The 17,169-nt window shown below is 48.1% G+C and overlaps 1 protein-coding gene across 3 annotated transcripts in view; it reads right to left on the minus strand.

Moving 5' to 3' along the window:
• Positions 1-6,746: 6,746 nt before the first annotated feature.
• The window catches only part of LOC120057310 (anti-sigma-I factor RsgI2-like), a 28,971-nt gene continuing 18,548 nt past the window's right edge, over positions 6,747-17,169 (minus strand). For 2 of the 3 annotated variants that reach the window (XM_039005884.1, XM_039005885.1), the window contains one exon: positions 6,748-8,320. In XM_039005884.1, coding sequence (XP_038861812.1) covers positions 8,094-8,320 — 227 coding nt within the window. In that variant the 3' untranslated portion in view covers positions 6,748-8,093. Of the gene's footprint in view, positions 8,321-17,169 lie in introns of all 3 variants that reach the window. The other variant, XM_039005886.1, reaches the window with a different exon arrangement.

Consider the following 17,169-nt stretch of genomic DNA (forward strand, 5'->3'; position numbering starts at 1 on the left):
CAAACACACAACTCAATACTATACCAAACACACAACTCAATACTATACCAGACACATAGCTCAACACTATACCAGACACACAACTCAATACTATAGCAGACTGATACCCCACCAACAGATATATACCCCAAACCCAACATACACCCCAGCACTACTAGATCAACAACCCAAAAGAAAAATAACTGAACACTCAAAAGACACCCCAACACGCTCAGACAGACACCCCAACACGCTCAGACAGACACCCCAACACGCTCAGACAGACACCCCAACACTACCAGACAGACACCCCAACACTCCCAGACAGACACCCCAACACTCCCAGACAGACAACCCAACACTCCCAGACAGACACCTCAACACTACCAAACAGACACCCCAACACTCCCAGACAGACAACCCAACACTCCCAGACAGACACGCCAACACTACCAGACAGACACCCCAACACTACCAGACAGACACCTCAACACTCCCAGACAGACACCCCAACACTACCAGACAGATAACTCAGCATTATCAAACAGACACCCCAACACTACCAGACAGATAAATCAGCATTATCAAACAGACACCCCAACACTCCCAGACAGACACCCCAACACTACCAGACAGACACCCCAACACTACCAGACAGACACCCCAACACTACCAGACAGACACCCCAACACTACCAGACAGACACCCCAAACACTCCCAGACAGACACCCCAACACTCCCAGACAGACACCCCAACACTACCAGACAGACACCCCAACACTACCAGACAGACACCCCAACACTACCAGACAGACACCCCAACACTACCAGACAGACACCCCAACACTCCCAGACAGACACCCCAACACTACCAGACAGACACCCCAACACTCCCAGACAGACACCCCAACACTCCCAGACAGACACCCCAACACTACCAGACAGACACCCCAACACTCCCAGACAGACACCCCAACACTACCAGACAGACACCTCAACACTCCCAGACAGACACCTCAACATTCCCAGACAGACACCCCAACACTACCAGACAGACACCAACACTACCAGACAGACACCCCAACACTACCAGACAGACACCCCAACACTACCAGACAGACACCAACACTACCAGACAGACACCCCAACACTCCCAGACAGACACCCCAACACTACCAGACAGATAACTCAGCATTATCAAACAGACACCCCAACACTACCAGACAGATAAATCAGCATTATCAAACAGACACCCCAACACTACCAGACAGACACCCCAACACTACCAGACAGACACCCCAACACTCCCAGACAGACACCCCAACACTCCCAGACAGACACCCCAACACTCCCATACAAATACATCAGCATTATCAAACACACTCAATACCTTCAGACACCTAACATTTCCAAATAGCCAGATTGGTCATCATAACAACACAATTGATAATTGCCAAACTTTCCATCCTACAGCTAAGATCAGAAACAACTCAGAGCTGCTGGGTAATAACCGTATTACAATATTTATACCTGTGATTATCACAACCTATCTTTTCTAAATTGGGTAACTGAAATTTGACAGTTACTTCTCATTATCATACGTGTAAACTGAAAGACAAATTTCAGAGAATCTCTGAGTTTGTGTGTTTGTATGTATCAGTGTTACTCGGTGTGAATTCTGAATGGCTAATGGTCTGTGTGTGTGTGTGTGTGTGTGTGTGTGTGTGTGTGTGTGTGTGTGTGTGTGTGTGTGTGTGTGTGTGTGTGTGTGTGTGTGTGTGGTGTGGTGTGCGTGTGTGGTGTGCGTGTGTGTGAGTGGTCTGGCTACGTGTGGTCTTTGTTCCCAGGGCACAGTTTAATGTGTTCCTGCTGTGTCCCCTTCCATAAAGAGGCTGAAATGGTCTGCACTGACGCGACCTGCTCCCTCCCTCGCCTGGGGAAAGGACAGAGCTACACAGACCCTGGTCTTACCGAGTTCCTCACATACTTCACTTCCCTCTGTCTTCCCCTCAATCTCACTGTCATCTGAGCTAGTGTCGGTGAGGATTAAAATGAGCACAACCCTGACCTGATCTCCATGCTCTGGACCGGCATGCTTAATGAACTTGATTGGCTAGCTTCACTTGCTCTCACTCACTCTAATAACCTAACACGCAGCCAGCACCGGCAGAGCTCATTTCCTAGAAACATGGACACCCCCCCTTCTCTAACCCCCCCCCCCCCTTCCCCCGTGAACTGTGGCCTTCTCCCAGAACGCCATACCCCCCCCCCAGGCAACAACAGCCATCATGTGATCGCAACATCTACGGTATCCTGGCAACCACAGTTATTGGAGTGGTCACAGCTCACAGAGGCCATGTTGGCTGAACCAGCCATGTGACGCAGGTGTTGATGGTGACCCCTAGAGATAGGGCGAGACATTACACACTCCAGCATTGGGATGCCACCCATATCTTGTGCTGCTTGTTTTCCTGTCACATTGACTCCTAGACGGGGTTTAGTGGTATAGTGAGTCCCATCCCAGTTCCATATTAGACTATCAACCTCCACGCACGGCATCACTAGCCCCAATGCCTGTCTCCTAGCAACGCTGACTGCGTCCCATGCCCCAGAGAGGAATCTGTTGGTCTGTACACTAACACTCACATGGTGCAGTTCTTGGAGGGCAAATCAACCCCCCCCCCACTCCCCTCTCTCCCCCCTCCCTCTCCGTGTCTCTCTCGTTCCCTCTCCCTCGCTCTCTTCCCCTCTCCCTCACGCTGGTCTCCTCCAACTGGCTCCCACGCCAGGATTTGGAAGGGCTCTCTCACGCAGTCCTCGGGATGAAAATAACAAGGCCACAAAAATGTCCCTCCCTGCCTCACAGAGCTCTCCTTCTTCTGGTTGGACGTGCAGTGACGATAGTGCACCGTCTCTCCAACACAGTTGGTCTCTCAGGATCACTGGATAATGACCCTCCCAGATGACTCTGCTGAGAATCACAATTTCACTATATCAGTTTGGTCTTTCACTGTTCAATCTTATATTGGGTCACAATGAGTTAGAATACTTTCCCAACCTGTTTCAGACCAGTTTTATCTTCCCTTTAATTGCTGCTGTATGTGTATCTATATTTTGTATAGAGAGCCAATACTGATATATTTCCAGGGGTAAATGAAGGTGTGTGTAAATAATTCATAAGGCGAGTTTGACGGATACAAAGCGTTCCCTGGCCTTGTGTGACCTTTTGTTGTCCTTGTATTTGGGTGAAAAGGAGAGTGAAAAACAAAGCCAAATACATAACAAACTCCAGCGAGCCCTGTGGAACAGGGCCTAGCTCATTAAATCTGGCTCCACACCTCTCTCCATGCGAATGAGTCTACCCCCTACACACACACACACACACACACACACACACACACACACACACACACACACACACACACACACCGCTATTCCCAGAGAATTCCCTGGGCTCTTGGCTGTTCCCCCTCTCTTCCCTCGGAGGGCCCAGCTTTCCCACTAGGCAGCGGGGCTGCCTGCGTCGGCGAGTAGCGAGCCGCTCTTGCCCACCTTCCGCACATCTGAGAACCTCTGTGAAATCCTAATCCCCAGAGCAGGGTGAAGCGCAGACCCAGCTTGCCTGACCTCTCTGGTTGCCATGGATACACCGCACTATAAATAAAACAGAGGGCTTTTTTTTTTAAAGCAGTTTGGCAGGGCTGTGTGTCCTACCCACTGGAGAGGCTTATTTTCTCTCCCCCCTGCTCTCTTCTCCCCTCAATCACAGGGTGTCCATCCTCACTCTGTCTTGGTTTCCCTTTCTCGCTCTCGTACTCTCATTCGCCCTTTACACTCGGGCACTTTTTAGATCGAGACACTAACTGTGTCATTACCAACTTTTTGACACAACATTCTAAAATCATGGTACCCTAAAACAGCCATAAAAACATGGAGTGAGAGAGGCGAGAGAGAGACTGGACCTTGTGAGAGAGGAGGCAGAGTTGTTTTGTGGGTGTTGTTTTTGGGAGCATTTAAATCTGTCGAGTGTAAACAGACAGAGCCATCCTAGTGGAGGCCATGTAAAAAAAAAAAAAAAGGCCTATTTTCTTCAAAGTGGCGGCAGAGAGGCGTTGAGAGACGAGGGAGGTTGCGTGTTTGTGCACTGATTCAGGGCTGCGCTGCAGATTTTTGTCTGGCGAGGCGAATCTCAGGAGGCTAGAAAATAATTTGGTCACGGCTGTGGGAGGTTGCTGGGGGCGGGCAGGCGGGCGGGGGGTGAGGAGGAGGAGGAGGGTGGAGGGACGGCTGGAGGGGAGGAGGCAGGGTTTCGACCGTCTCGCTGCGGTGAGAACACGCTTGACACTTCATTCCTTTCCAGTCAATGCGGAGCGGCCTGCAGGAGGTTAACCCTATGCCTGCCTGGCTGCATGGTCACTGGCCTCGTGCTGTGCTAGGCCTCTACACCAACCTGAAAACACCTAACACTAGGCCCGGACAGCGCCAGAACGGACCAGTGGCCAAATATAAGACACCGTTTGAAAGGATATGTTAATATTTGTATTGCGTGTATGTGTCACGTCAAGTTGGTGCGAATATCTGAGTAACTTTTTAAAACAACGCGGCGATGCCGAAGGAGCTGAGTATCCGTCATGGTGATTTGTGACCATGACATAACTGGTGCCCCTTGTCTGAGAGACAAGGAGGAGTATGACAAATCTCTCTGTCTGCCTCGGGTGAACTAGACGTAAAGAAAATAATAATTAAACACCGGGCACAAAGTTGCCTCGGAGACAAAGGAGATGATGGTCACATGACTAAGGGTGGTCACATGAGATGACGGTCACATGAGACGACGGTCACAGACCTGGGGGCTAATCACATGGTCCCTCATCATGTCATGAAACTAGCACATGTCCAGTGGACATTCCCACAGGTTGGCTTTTTAAAGCTTCTTTATTCATGTCTGTAGCCATGCCTGGGAACCCTGTCCGTAGGTAGAAATAACAGTGGCAGTGGATATACAGTATATTGCTCTGTTCGTGACTTTGGGAGGCTGGCTAAAGCAAAGTACAGCTACAGTATAGTAGGACCTCGGAGAGGATGAATCCGAGCTCTCTATGCAGGTGAATCCACTGTCTCCCGCCGGCCGTATTTTACAGTCTTCCACAGAGGTGTGTGCGTTTAGGTGTACATCTCGGAGTGTGTGCTAGTGTGAGCATGTGAGGACATGGTGAGGACGTGGTGAGCAGGGAGTTAACCACACAGGCAGGGCTGTGGCAGTCCTCCTGCCCCTCAGCCAGATTAATCATGCAGGAGAGACACAGCAGGCCCCCGCTCGCTCTGCCTGGGGGTGAAGCCGTGCCCGCATGCTCTCCGTATCACATGGCCTTGGCCCCCCCACCCCCCTCTCTCCACTCTCTCTCTCTCTGCTCCACTCCTCCAGGCTGGGGGGCTGGGGATGGGGCTGGTGGAGGGAGAGAGGGGTGGTGGGGGGCCAGTGGAACGCCTCATAACGCAGTGCTTTTCTTCCTCGGCTCTGCTTGGCTTTAGTTCCTTACTTCCCCTTCCGTGGGCGTCAGGAGATAGAGGCAGAGAGAAGGAGAAAAACAGAGGCGTCCATCTCCCCTGCTCCGCAACAACAACGGACCCTTTTTTACCTCTCATCAGAGGGCCCCAATGGTGCCGGTGGCCAGGCTCTTTGGAGGAGGAGTAGTTTGTGTGTGGGGGTGGGGGGTGGGGGGGGGGTACCAAGGGCCTCCAGCACTCGCCTGGAAACTGCTCAGCGACGTCTCTGTGCGTCAGAGAACAGCCGTAGCCATTGTTGGGCTCACAGGGAGAGAGAGTGAGACAGCGCCTCGCTAGATCTCAGTCTCGTGTATCACTGTGTGTCTCTGTGTGTGAGTGTCTGCACGCACGGCTGTGTGTCAGTACGAGTGTTCGTGTGGGTTGCGAGTGCGTTTCAGTGCGAGTGCGTTTCAGTGCGAGTGTCCGTGTAAGCACGAGTGTGTTTTGGTGTGCGAGCGTGTGTCTGTGCGTGTGTGGTGGGATGTGTGAAAATCCTCCACAATGCTGATGTGTTGACTTCCAAAGCGTATCACTACCCCCCCCCCCCCCACCCCACCGACTGCGTTGCGATAAAACCCTCCATGACATCACAGGGCCCTCCTGCTGCCACCACGTCAAAATCAACACCACTCCTCCTTGTCCTCCCAAACAATAGAACTACCTCCACTCTGTCTGTATGAGTCTAATCAAACACATGTTGATCAGAAGAGGGCATGTTTACTACCCCGAGGTTACACGCCATTGTTTGTTTACGTTGCTGCAAAACTGAAGTCAATTATTTAAAAAACACTCATGCACGAATGTGACTTTGTTGAATACAATGTTAGATAGGATTGTTTGTGGTTTCGGGAAACTAACTTGAAAGTTATGATCAACAGGGTGCTAAATGGCTTCTGTCGTGTCATCTGAAATGTATCCATAGCCTGTCAGACTGTGTATTAGGGCTGACCAGAACTGCTTCACTCACTCAATTCAATGGGCTTTATTGGCATGGGAATCATATGTTTACATTGCCAAAGCAAGTGAAATGGATAAACAAAAAAAGTGAAATAACTCTCTCTCGCTCTCTGTCGTTCTCCCTCTCTCGCACACACTCCCTCGTTTCCTCGCGGGCTGGCACTGCATCTCCTCAGAGGTATAATGCTTTGCTTTGACTGGCAAGCAGGGGGCAGCCAAGAGAGGTTAAATGAGGGAATTGATGTTTTATATTAACTACCCAAATAGGGATCTGGGAGGGGAAGCCTATAGGGAGTTTTTTCCCTCTACTTTCACTCTGAATTTCACTCATGGAATCTAAAAGGAACCAAAGTTTACCGGGTGTACATTTCTGTGCCGCAAAAAAAATCCTGGATATAAAGTGGATAAAGAGAGACAATCATGCAGAAGACACACACACGGTGTGTGCCTTGCCTCTTGGAAAACTCACATCACTAGTGCTTGGAGGGGTCAAATGATTTTATTGTTCCACTGTGGTTGCGCCACACAGGCCTGACATCACACACATAGTTCAACACACACCTTGTGTGGGGCAACACACACTCGTTACACCCAGACCATCACTCTCGCTCTCCGAATTAACATAGTAAAAAAACAAAAACAAAAAATACAGAGTGCAACCAATCAAAAGTGAGATTCAGAAAAATAACAGACAGGTTAACCACAGCTAACAAGTATTATTTGGCACGGACCGTGTGGCTTGCCAGTGTTCGGTCCACTGGGACACAGAGCAGAGGCGTTTGGCACTGTCATTGGTCAATCTCAGGTAGATAGCGCAAGGTGCTTGTTCGGCCAGGTGGCAGTCAGGGGAGATGTGACAGTAAACAAGATGACGGTGCTACTCCCGGTGACGAGCGCCGTACATTAAGGAGGAACCACCTCCCCTCACTCATCCGGTTTTACCCGTCTGTCCAGCCATACTGTACTCTACCCATCTCCTTGGTCATGACAGGCGTGTACGATCAATTTGGCTCTGTCATTTGTTAGCACACGGAATGTACTGCGTCATTCAAGTTGACATTTGTCATGACTTGTTGCAATCTCAAGAACAGGTTTATGACCTTGATAACATTGCACAAAGCTTTGTGAACGTATTGTGCGCCAAATGTAACAATAAAGTGGTATTTGTACATGACAAGATATATTTTTTTAAGTATATCGACAGGTGAAGAATACATGGTATGATACGGTCAATAATACATTGAATATTAAAAAGGCAAAAGCAGGAAACAAAGGAAGACGCTGTTCTACAATCAACGCTTTTGGTTCACCTTTTCCCCACAGAGAGAATTTACAGTACTGTACAATTTAAAATACTAAATAAAACGAAGTATTAAAACATGGCACACAGGTAAAAATGGCAAAAGCTCTACTCTCATTGCTTTGCTTTTGGAGTAACAGCAATGGAGTCAAAGGTTTGGCTGTGTTCCTGAGAGCCTTGTGGCCTGCCTCCTTGCGTCCTTGTCCCCAGTTGCCGAGACCCCCAGGCTGGGTGCCCAGCAGTGTTCAGTGGGGCCTGGGTGGGGTGTGGTGGAGGACAGCGGGTGGCCCTGGTGGTCAGGTCCTGTGGATTACCTGAGTGAGGGGCTGGCAACCAGGTGCAGGTGGTTGGGTTTGGTGGGGATGGGGGGTTTGCTGCCGCGGGGAGGAGGGATCTGTGCAGGGGGCGTGGGGCTCTTCACACAGAAGTTCTTCATGAGCTGAGCCACCCGACCACTCCGTGAACAGGTGTCTCCGCCCCCCTCAGACACCACATCCTCAGACATGGCCCTGCGATAGGCTGCCATCACGCGGATATCTGGGAGAGAGACAGAGGCAGACATTAGATGAATGGTTAGAGGTGCCTTTTGCATCAACGAACGGAGCTGAAGCGCACTATGGTTGCTATGTCTTGGTCTGTTGTCACGCATCCCCGTAACTGGGAATGCCAATAAAAAGAAGTCTGTGAGCCTTACTGCCATCACGGAACATTCTCCCTGATCCCATCTCCTCTTTCTGCGTTTTCCCCCTTTCTCCTGCTCGCCCTTTCCTTCTTCGTCTACCCTCCCGAACTCTTCCGTCCTGGGCTGTAGTATGCCAGACTGGAGGTCATCTTCATAGGAAGAGGAGCAGGGAACACAGCTGGGTGTAGTTGGTGTGTGTGCATGTGCGTGTGAGACAGAGAGCCACGACGTTTGGGAGGGGGTATAATTGAGGGATGGGAGCGGAGGAGCAGAGGAGGGCCACGGGGACAGCGATGGAGAGCAGACAGACGCTGTTCAGACACCAGAAGGCTTGAGGAGCCGAGTATTTTTACCGCCGTCCCCGGGGGACACAGATGTGTGAGCACACACACACACACACTTAAACACACATACCCTTGGATTTCTTAACTTTTTATCATGTTAAAGTGGGATTAAAATTGATTTAATTTGTCATTTTCTCTCAACGGCCTACACAAAATACTCTGTAATAAGAAAGTGGAAGAAAAATATATATATTTTTTGATTCATGAAAAATTAAACAATAATATACTTTGATTAGATAAGTACCCCGAGTCAATACATGTCGGAAACACCTTTGGCAGCGATTACAGCTGTGAGTCTTCTTGGGTTAGTTTTAGAGCTTTGCACGCCAAGTTCTTTCAAGGTGTTGAGGATCATGGCTAGACAGCAATTTTCAAGTCCTGCCATAGATTTTCAAGGAACTTTCACTCTCTTAATGGCACGGACCACTCTCTTAATGGAAAGCAAATTGGCCTTGTGTTGTAGGTTATTGTCCTGCTGAAAGGTAAATTAATCTCCCAGTGTCTGATGGAAAGCAGACTGAACCAGGTTTTCCGCTAGGATTATGCCTGTGCTTAGCTCCAACCCGTTTCTTTTTTATCCTGAAATACTCCCCAGTCTTTGCCACTGTCAAGCATACACATAACATGATGCAGCCACCGCCATGCTTGAAAATAAGGAGGCATTCATTCAGTCATGTGTTGTGTTGGATTTGCCCCAAACATAAGGCTTTGAACTTAGGCCAAAAAGTATATTCTATTGTCTTTCTTTTTTACTGAATTACTTTAGTGCCTTTTGCATACAGGATGAATGTTTTGGAATATTTGTATTAATATTATAATTTTTATTACTCATTTTAGGTAATTATTGTGGGTCACTACAATGTTGATGCATCTTCAGTTATCTCATTACAGCCATTGAACTCTGTAGCTGTTTTAAAATCACCAATGGCCTCATGGTAACATCCTTGAGCAGTTTCCTTCCTGTCCTGCAGCTCAGTTCAGAAGGACAACTTTATCTTTGTTGTGTCTGGGTGGTTTAATACAGTCGTGGCCAAAAGTTTTGAGAATGACACAAATATTAATTTTCACAAAGTCTGCTGCCTCAGTTTGTATGATGGCAATTTGCATATACTCCAGAATGTTATGAAGAGTGATCAGATGAATTGCAAGTAATTGCAAAGTCCCTCTTTGCCATGCAAATGAACTGAATCCCCCAAAAACATTTCCACTGCATTTCAGCCCTGCCACAAAAGGACCAGCTGACATCATGTCAGTGATTCTCTCATTAACACAGGTGTGAGTGTTGACGTGGACAAGGCTGGAGATCACTCTGTCATGCTGATTGAGTTCAAATAACAGACTGGAAGCTTCAAAAGGAGTGTGGTGCTTGGAATCATTGTTCTTCCCGTCAACCATGGTTACCTGCAAGGAAACCCGTGCCGTCATCATTGCTTTGCACAAAAAGGGCTTCACAGGCAAGGATATTGCTGCCAGTAAGATTGCACCGAAATCATCCATTTATCGGATCATCAAGAACTTCAAGGAGAGCGGCTCAATTGTTGTGAAGAAGGCTTCAGGGCGCCCAAGAAAGTCCAGCAAGCGCCAGGACAGTCTCCTAAAGTTGATTCAGCTGTGGGATCGGGGCACCACCAGTACAGAGCTTGCTCAGGAATGGCAGCAGGCAGGTGTGAGTGGATCTGCACGCACAGTGAGGCGAAGACTTTTGGAGGATGGCCTGGTGTCAAGAAGGGCAGCAAAGAAGCCACTTCTCTCCAGGAAAAACATCAGGGACAGGCTGATATTCTGCAAAAGGTACAGGGATTGGACTGCTGAGGACTGGGGTAAAGTCATTTTCTCTGATGAATCCCCTTTCCGATTGTTTGGGGCATCCGGAAAAAAGCTTTTCCGGAGAAGACAAGGTGAGCGCTACCATCAGTCCTGTGTCATGCCAACAGTAAAGCATCCTGAAACCATTCATGTGTGGGGTTGCTTCTCAGCCAAGGGAGTGGGCTCACTCACAATTTTGCCTAAGAACACAGCCATGAATAAAGAATGGTACCAACACATCCTCCGAGAGCAACTTCTCCCAACCATCCAGGAACAGTTTGGTGACGAACAATGCCTTTTCCAGCATGATGGAGCACCTTGCCATAAGGCAAAAGTGATAACTAAGTGGCTCGGGGAACAAAACATCGATATTTTGGGTCCATGGCCAGGAAACTCCCCAGACCTTAATCCCATTGAGAACTTGTGGTCAATCCTCAAGAGGCGGGTGGACAAACAAAAACTCACAAATTCTGACAAACTCCAAGCATTGATTATGCAAGAATGAGCTGCCATCAGTCAGGATGTGACCCAGAAGTTAATTGACAGCATGCCAGGGCGGATTGCAGAGGTCTTGAAAAAGAAGGGTCAACACTGCAAATATTGACTCTTTGCATCAACTTCATGTAATTGTCAATAAAAGCCTTTGACACATAGGAAATGCTTGTAATTATACTTCAGTCTTCCATAGTAACATCTGACAGAAATATCTAAAGACACTGAGGCAGCAGACTTTGTGAAAATTAATATTTGTGTCATTCTCAAAACTTTTGGCCACGACTGTACATCATCCACAGCATCGTTACTAAAAGATCTATTCAAAATCTGATTTGGTATTTCTACCAATAACGGCCCTTCTTTTATGAGGCTTTTAAAAAGCACCCTGGTCTTTGTAGTTAAATCTGTGCTTAAAATTCAATACTTGACTGAGGGACCGTACATATGTTGTATGTACGGGGGTCAGAGGAAGAGGTAGTCAAAGAAATGATGTCAACCCCTATTATTTCACACAGAGTGAGTTCACGTAACTTACGTGATTTGATAAGACAAATTAGACTCCTGAACTGATTTAGGCTTGCCTAAACAAAAGGGGTGAATACTTCCTTTATGCAATGACTATATTTTACTTATTTCATTTTTAATTCATTTGAAAAAACGTGTATAATTCTTCCCATTTTGACATGGAGTATTTTGTGTAGATCAGTGATAAAAACCTAAATGAAATCTATTTCAATCCCACTTCGTAACGCAACAAAATGTGAAGAAAAAAAATCCATGGGGGGTGAACACTTCTGATACCCACACACGTACAGACAAGCACATTCACACACACACAAATACACACACCCTCATGCTCACCGACTCAGTCACGCATCCACCCACCCGACTAACCCCACCACATTTGATTCAGACACTGAGGGTCTGTGTTTAGTGTAGAGGGTGTGTGTGCAGCCCAGGAGAGGCAGTCAGTTCTATGGCCAAAGAAGCTTTAAAGCAAACACTTGATAGCGGTGAGGCATGAAAGAGACAGGCCCAAACTATCTTTAAAGGTTTTACTTTTCTTTTGTTGTTTTTCTCCCTCCCTCCGTTCCCTGTAGCTCTGCCCCCTTCCTCCACCACCCTCTCCCCCCTTCCTCCACCACCCTCTGTCCCCCTCCCTGCCTCTGTCCCCCTCCCGCCACCTTCCTCTCCCCCCTCCCTTCCTCTGCCCCCTGACCCGCGGTTCCTGTGTTAATGTCCTCTCGCCGCACTGCGTGGGCCTGCCTCTGATTGTCTCGCTGTGTTGTGTGGTCACCACGGAAACCCTGGATAGGCTCCAGCGATCGAGGTTGGACACGCATGCACGCACGCATACACACAAGCACAGAGTCACAGGCACAGAGTCACAGGCACAGAGTCACAGGCACAGAGACACAGGCACAGAGACACAGGCACAGAGACACAGGCACAGAGACACAGGCACAGAGACACAGGCACAGAGACACAGGCACAGAGACACAGGCACAGAGACACAGGCACAGAGACACAGGCACAGAGTCACAGGCACAGAGTCACAGGCACAGAGACACAGGCACAGAGACACAGGCACAGAGACACAGGCACAGAGTCACAGGCACAGAGACACAGGCACGCGTGGTCGGAGGCTTTTTGGTGCTTGGGTTTTGGTTCTGATAGGAATGCTAAACACAAGGAGTATGTGTGTGCCTGCACGTGCATGCGCTTGAGAATGCAAGCGTGCAACGTATTCCTGACCATTACATGTGGGTACGTACGGTGAGGGAATAGTAAGAAGAATTATGCTTTTTCTTAAAATGTATATTTTTTATCCCTCTGAGAAAACATCCATGTGAGGAAGATGAACCCGATACCTCTAGAAACTAGACGCCAACCTAACCTGTCTTAACAAAGAACTGCCCAAACCCACGCAGAACGTTCTACCAGAAACCAAAAAGCCAAACTTTGGAGTGAGATGGAGTGAGAAGAAAAGCAGTCTCACAAATGGAGTGAGAAGAAAAGCAGTCCGCTCCGCGGGTTACCTAACTGTGCAGCCATTTGTAGAAAACCTTGGCAACACCTGATCACAGTTACATGACTTTCCCTCTGCTCGAAGTCACTGGTCAATATGATACAGTGACTGTCTGTCTGTCTCACTGTCTTCAGACAGACCTTTGAGGCGGTACCCGCTCTTCACACCTCGGCCCAGTCCCAGCCCATACATGCAGTGGGGGAGAGAGGGGGGCTGCAGTGTCACCCACCAGCACCAAAATAAAAGCAAGCCTAGCTCTTTAAATACCCCCTCCTCTCTGGCACGGAGGGGGGGGGGCAGAAGTGGGGCAGAGGGCAGAATTCCGGAGCGGCACGTCTGTGCAGTGAGCCAGGCCGCGGGAGGGTCAGGGTTGGGAGGGGGAGGGGTGGGGGGGCCCGGCACGGCGCTGTGTGGAGGCTGGGGGCCCTGTCACTTATCAGCTCCGGCCGAGCGTCGCCCCGGGCCAGAGTCGGGAAGCAGCGCTGGAATGTGTGTCCTTCTCTCTGAAGGTGAGGAGAGGAAAGGCAAGCCGAGGGAGAGAGCGAGGCACACACACACTCAGCGAGCCAGCAGCTGCAGGAGACTGATACACTCGCATGCACACATACTCACACGCACACTATCACCTACTCTCTACCCCAACCCCCCAACCTTGGGCTGCACACACACATCAACATGCATGGACATAGGTCAATGTACACATTAACACACTCATATCTTATATACTCACACAAACACATTAAACCCCCAAATAAAACCTGTCAGAGGTAGTAACAAACATGAACAAACTCCCTCAAACTGTGTGTAAACACCGATATGCTCTCCCATACATAAAATATGGGTACCTACAAGAACAACACGTACACACTCAACCATGGCGGTCTCTTAACACTTTTTTGGTTACTACATGATTCCATGTGTGTTATTTCATAGTTTCGATGTCTTCACTATTATTCTACAATGTAGAAATGAGTAAAAATAAATAAAAACCCTTGAATGAGTAGGTGTGTCCAAACTTTTGACTGGTACTGTGTATATATATATATACATACATACACATATATATATATATATATACACACACAACTGTTCAAAAGTTTGGGGTCACTTAAAAATGTCCTTGTTTTAGAAAGAAAAGCACATTCTTTGTCCATTAAAATAACATCAAATTGATCAGAAATACAGTGTAGACATTGTTAATGTTGTAAATGACTATTGTAGCTGGAAATGGCTGATTGTAAATGGAATACATAGGTGTACAGAGGCCCATTATCAGCAACCATTACTCCTGTGTTCCAATGGCACGTTGTGCTAACTAATCCAAGTTTATCATTTTAAAAGGCTAATTGATCATTAGAAAACCCTTTTGCAATTATGTTAGCACAGCTGACAACTGTTGAGCTGATTAAAGAAGCAATAAAACTGTCCTTCTTTAGACTAGTTGAGTATCTGGAGCATCAGCATTTGTGGGTTCGATTACAGGCTCAAAATGGCTAGAAACAAATAACTTTCTTCTGAAACTCGTCAGTCTATTCTTGTTCTGAGAAATGAAGGCTATTCCATGCGAGAAATTGCCAAGAAACTGAAGATCTCGTATATCCTGAGGCTGCATTTATTGTAGCTGGGGATTGTAACAAAGCTAATCTGAGAACAAGGCTTGCTAAATTCTATCAGCATATCGATTGCAGTACACGAGCGAGTAACACGCTCGACCATTGCTACTCTAACTTCCGGATTGCATACAAGGCCCTCCCCCGCCCTCCTTTTGGCAAATCTGACCATGGCTCCATTTTGTTGCTCTCCTCCTATAGGCAGAAACTAAAACAGGAAGCACCCGTTCTTAGGTCTATCCAACTCTGGTCTGACCAATCGGATTCCACGCTTCAAGATTGCTTCGATCACGTGGTCTGGGATATGTTTCCTGGGTAGCTTCAGACAATAACATTGGCGTATACGCTGACTCGGTGAGCGAGTTTATAAGGAAGTGTATAGGAGATGTTTTACCCACTGTGACTATTAAAACCTTCCCTAACCAGAAACCGTGGATTGATGGCAGCATTCGTGCAAAACTGAAAGCATGTACCATCGCATTTAATCACGGCAAGGCGACTGGAAACATGGCCGAATACAAACAGTGTAGTTATTTTGTCCGTAAGGCAATCAAACAAGCAAAGTGTCAGTATAGAGACAAAGTAGAGTCGCAATTCAACGGCTCAAACACAAGACGTATGTGGCAGGATCTACAGACATAAAGAAAACCAGCCCCGTCACGGACATTGAAGTCTTGTTCCCAGACAAATTACAACAAATTCTTCGCACGCTTTGAGGACAATACAGTGCCACCGACACGGTCCGCTACCAAAGACTGCGGGCTTTCCTTCTCCGTGGCCGAAGTGAGTAAAACATTTAAACGCGTTAACCCTCGCAAGGCTGCCGGCCCAGACGGCATCTCTAGCTGTGTCCTCGGAGCATGCGCAGACGGGCTGGTTGCTGTGTTTTACGGACATAATCAATCCCTTTCCCAGTCTGCTGTCCCCACATGCTTCAAGATGGCCACCATTGTTCCTGTTCCCAAGAAAGCTAAGGTAACTGAACTAAATGAGTATCACCCTGTAGCACTCACTTCTGTCATCATGAAGTGCTTTGAGAGACTAGTCAAATATCATATCACCTCCACCCTAGACCCACTACAATTTGCTTACCGCCCCAATAGGTCCACAGACAACGCAATCACCATCACACTGCCCTATCCCATCTGGACACGAGGAATACCTATGTAAGAATTCTGTTTATTGACTACAGCTCAGCATTCAACACCATTGTACCCTCCAAACTCGTCATTAAGCTTGAGACCCCGCCCTGTGTAACTGGGTCCTGGACTTCCTGACGGGCCGCCCCCCAGGTTGTAAAGGTAGGAAAACACATTTCCACTCCGCTGATCCTCAACACTGGGGGCCCACATGGGTGCGTTCTCAGCCCTCTCCTGTACTCCCTGTTCACCCACAATTGCGTGGCCATGCACGCCTCCAACTCAATCATCAAGTTTGCAGATGACACTACAGTGGTAGGCTTGATTACCAACAACGACGAGACAGCCTACAGGGAAGAGGTGAGGGCCCTCGGAGTGTGGTGTCAGGAAAATAACCTCTCACTCAATGTCAGCAAAACAAAAGAGATGATCGGGGGCACGCCCCTAACCACATCGACAGGTCAGCAGTGGAGAAGGTGGAAAGTTAAGTTCCTCTGTCTATATATCACCGACAAACTGAAGTGGTCCACGCGCACAGACAGTGTGGTGAAAAAGGCGCAACAGTGCCTCTTCAACCTCAGGAGGCTGAAAGAAAATGTGGCTTGTCACTGAAAACCCTCACTAACTTTTACAGGTGCACAATTGAGAGCATCCTGTCGGGCTGTATCACCGCCTGGTACGGCAACTGCACCGTCCTCGACCGCAGGGCTCTCCAGAGGGTGGTGCGGTCTGCACAACGCATCACCGGGGGTAAACTACTTGCTCTCCAGGACACCTACAACACTCGATGTCACAGGAAGGCAAAAAATATTCTCAAGGACAATAACCACCCGAGCCACTACCTGTTCAGCCCGCTTCCATCCAGAAGGCGAGGTCAGTACAGGTGCATCAAAGCTGGGACAGAGAGATTGAAAAACCGCTTCTATCTCAAGGCCATCAGATTGTTAAACAGCCACCACTAGCACAGAGAGGCGGCTGCCTACCTACAGACTTGATATCATTGGCCACTTTAATAAATGGAACACTAGTCACTCTAATAATGCCACTTTAAGAATGTTTACATATCTCACATGTATAAACTGTATACTGTATCCTTCACTATCTATTGCATCTTAGCCGCTCTGTCACTGCTCATCCATATATTTTATATATTCTCATCCCATTCCTTTACTAGATTGTGTGTATTAGGTTTTGTTGTGGAATTGTTAGATATTACCTGTTCGGTACTGCTGCACTGTCAGATCAAGAAGCATAAGCATTTCGTTACACTCCCAATAACAT

Source organism: Salvelinus namaycush, chromosome 12, assembly GCF_016432855.1.
Source record: "Salvelinus namaycush isolate Seneca chromosome 12, SaNama_1.0, whole genome shotgun sequence".
Lineage (NCBI taxonomy): Eukaryota > Metazoa > Chordata > Actinopteri > Salmoniformes > Salmonidae > Salvelinus > Salvelinus namaycush.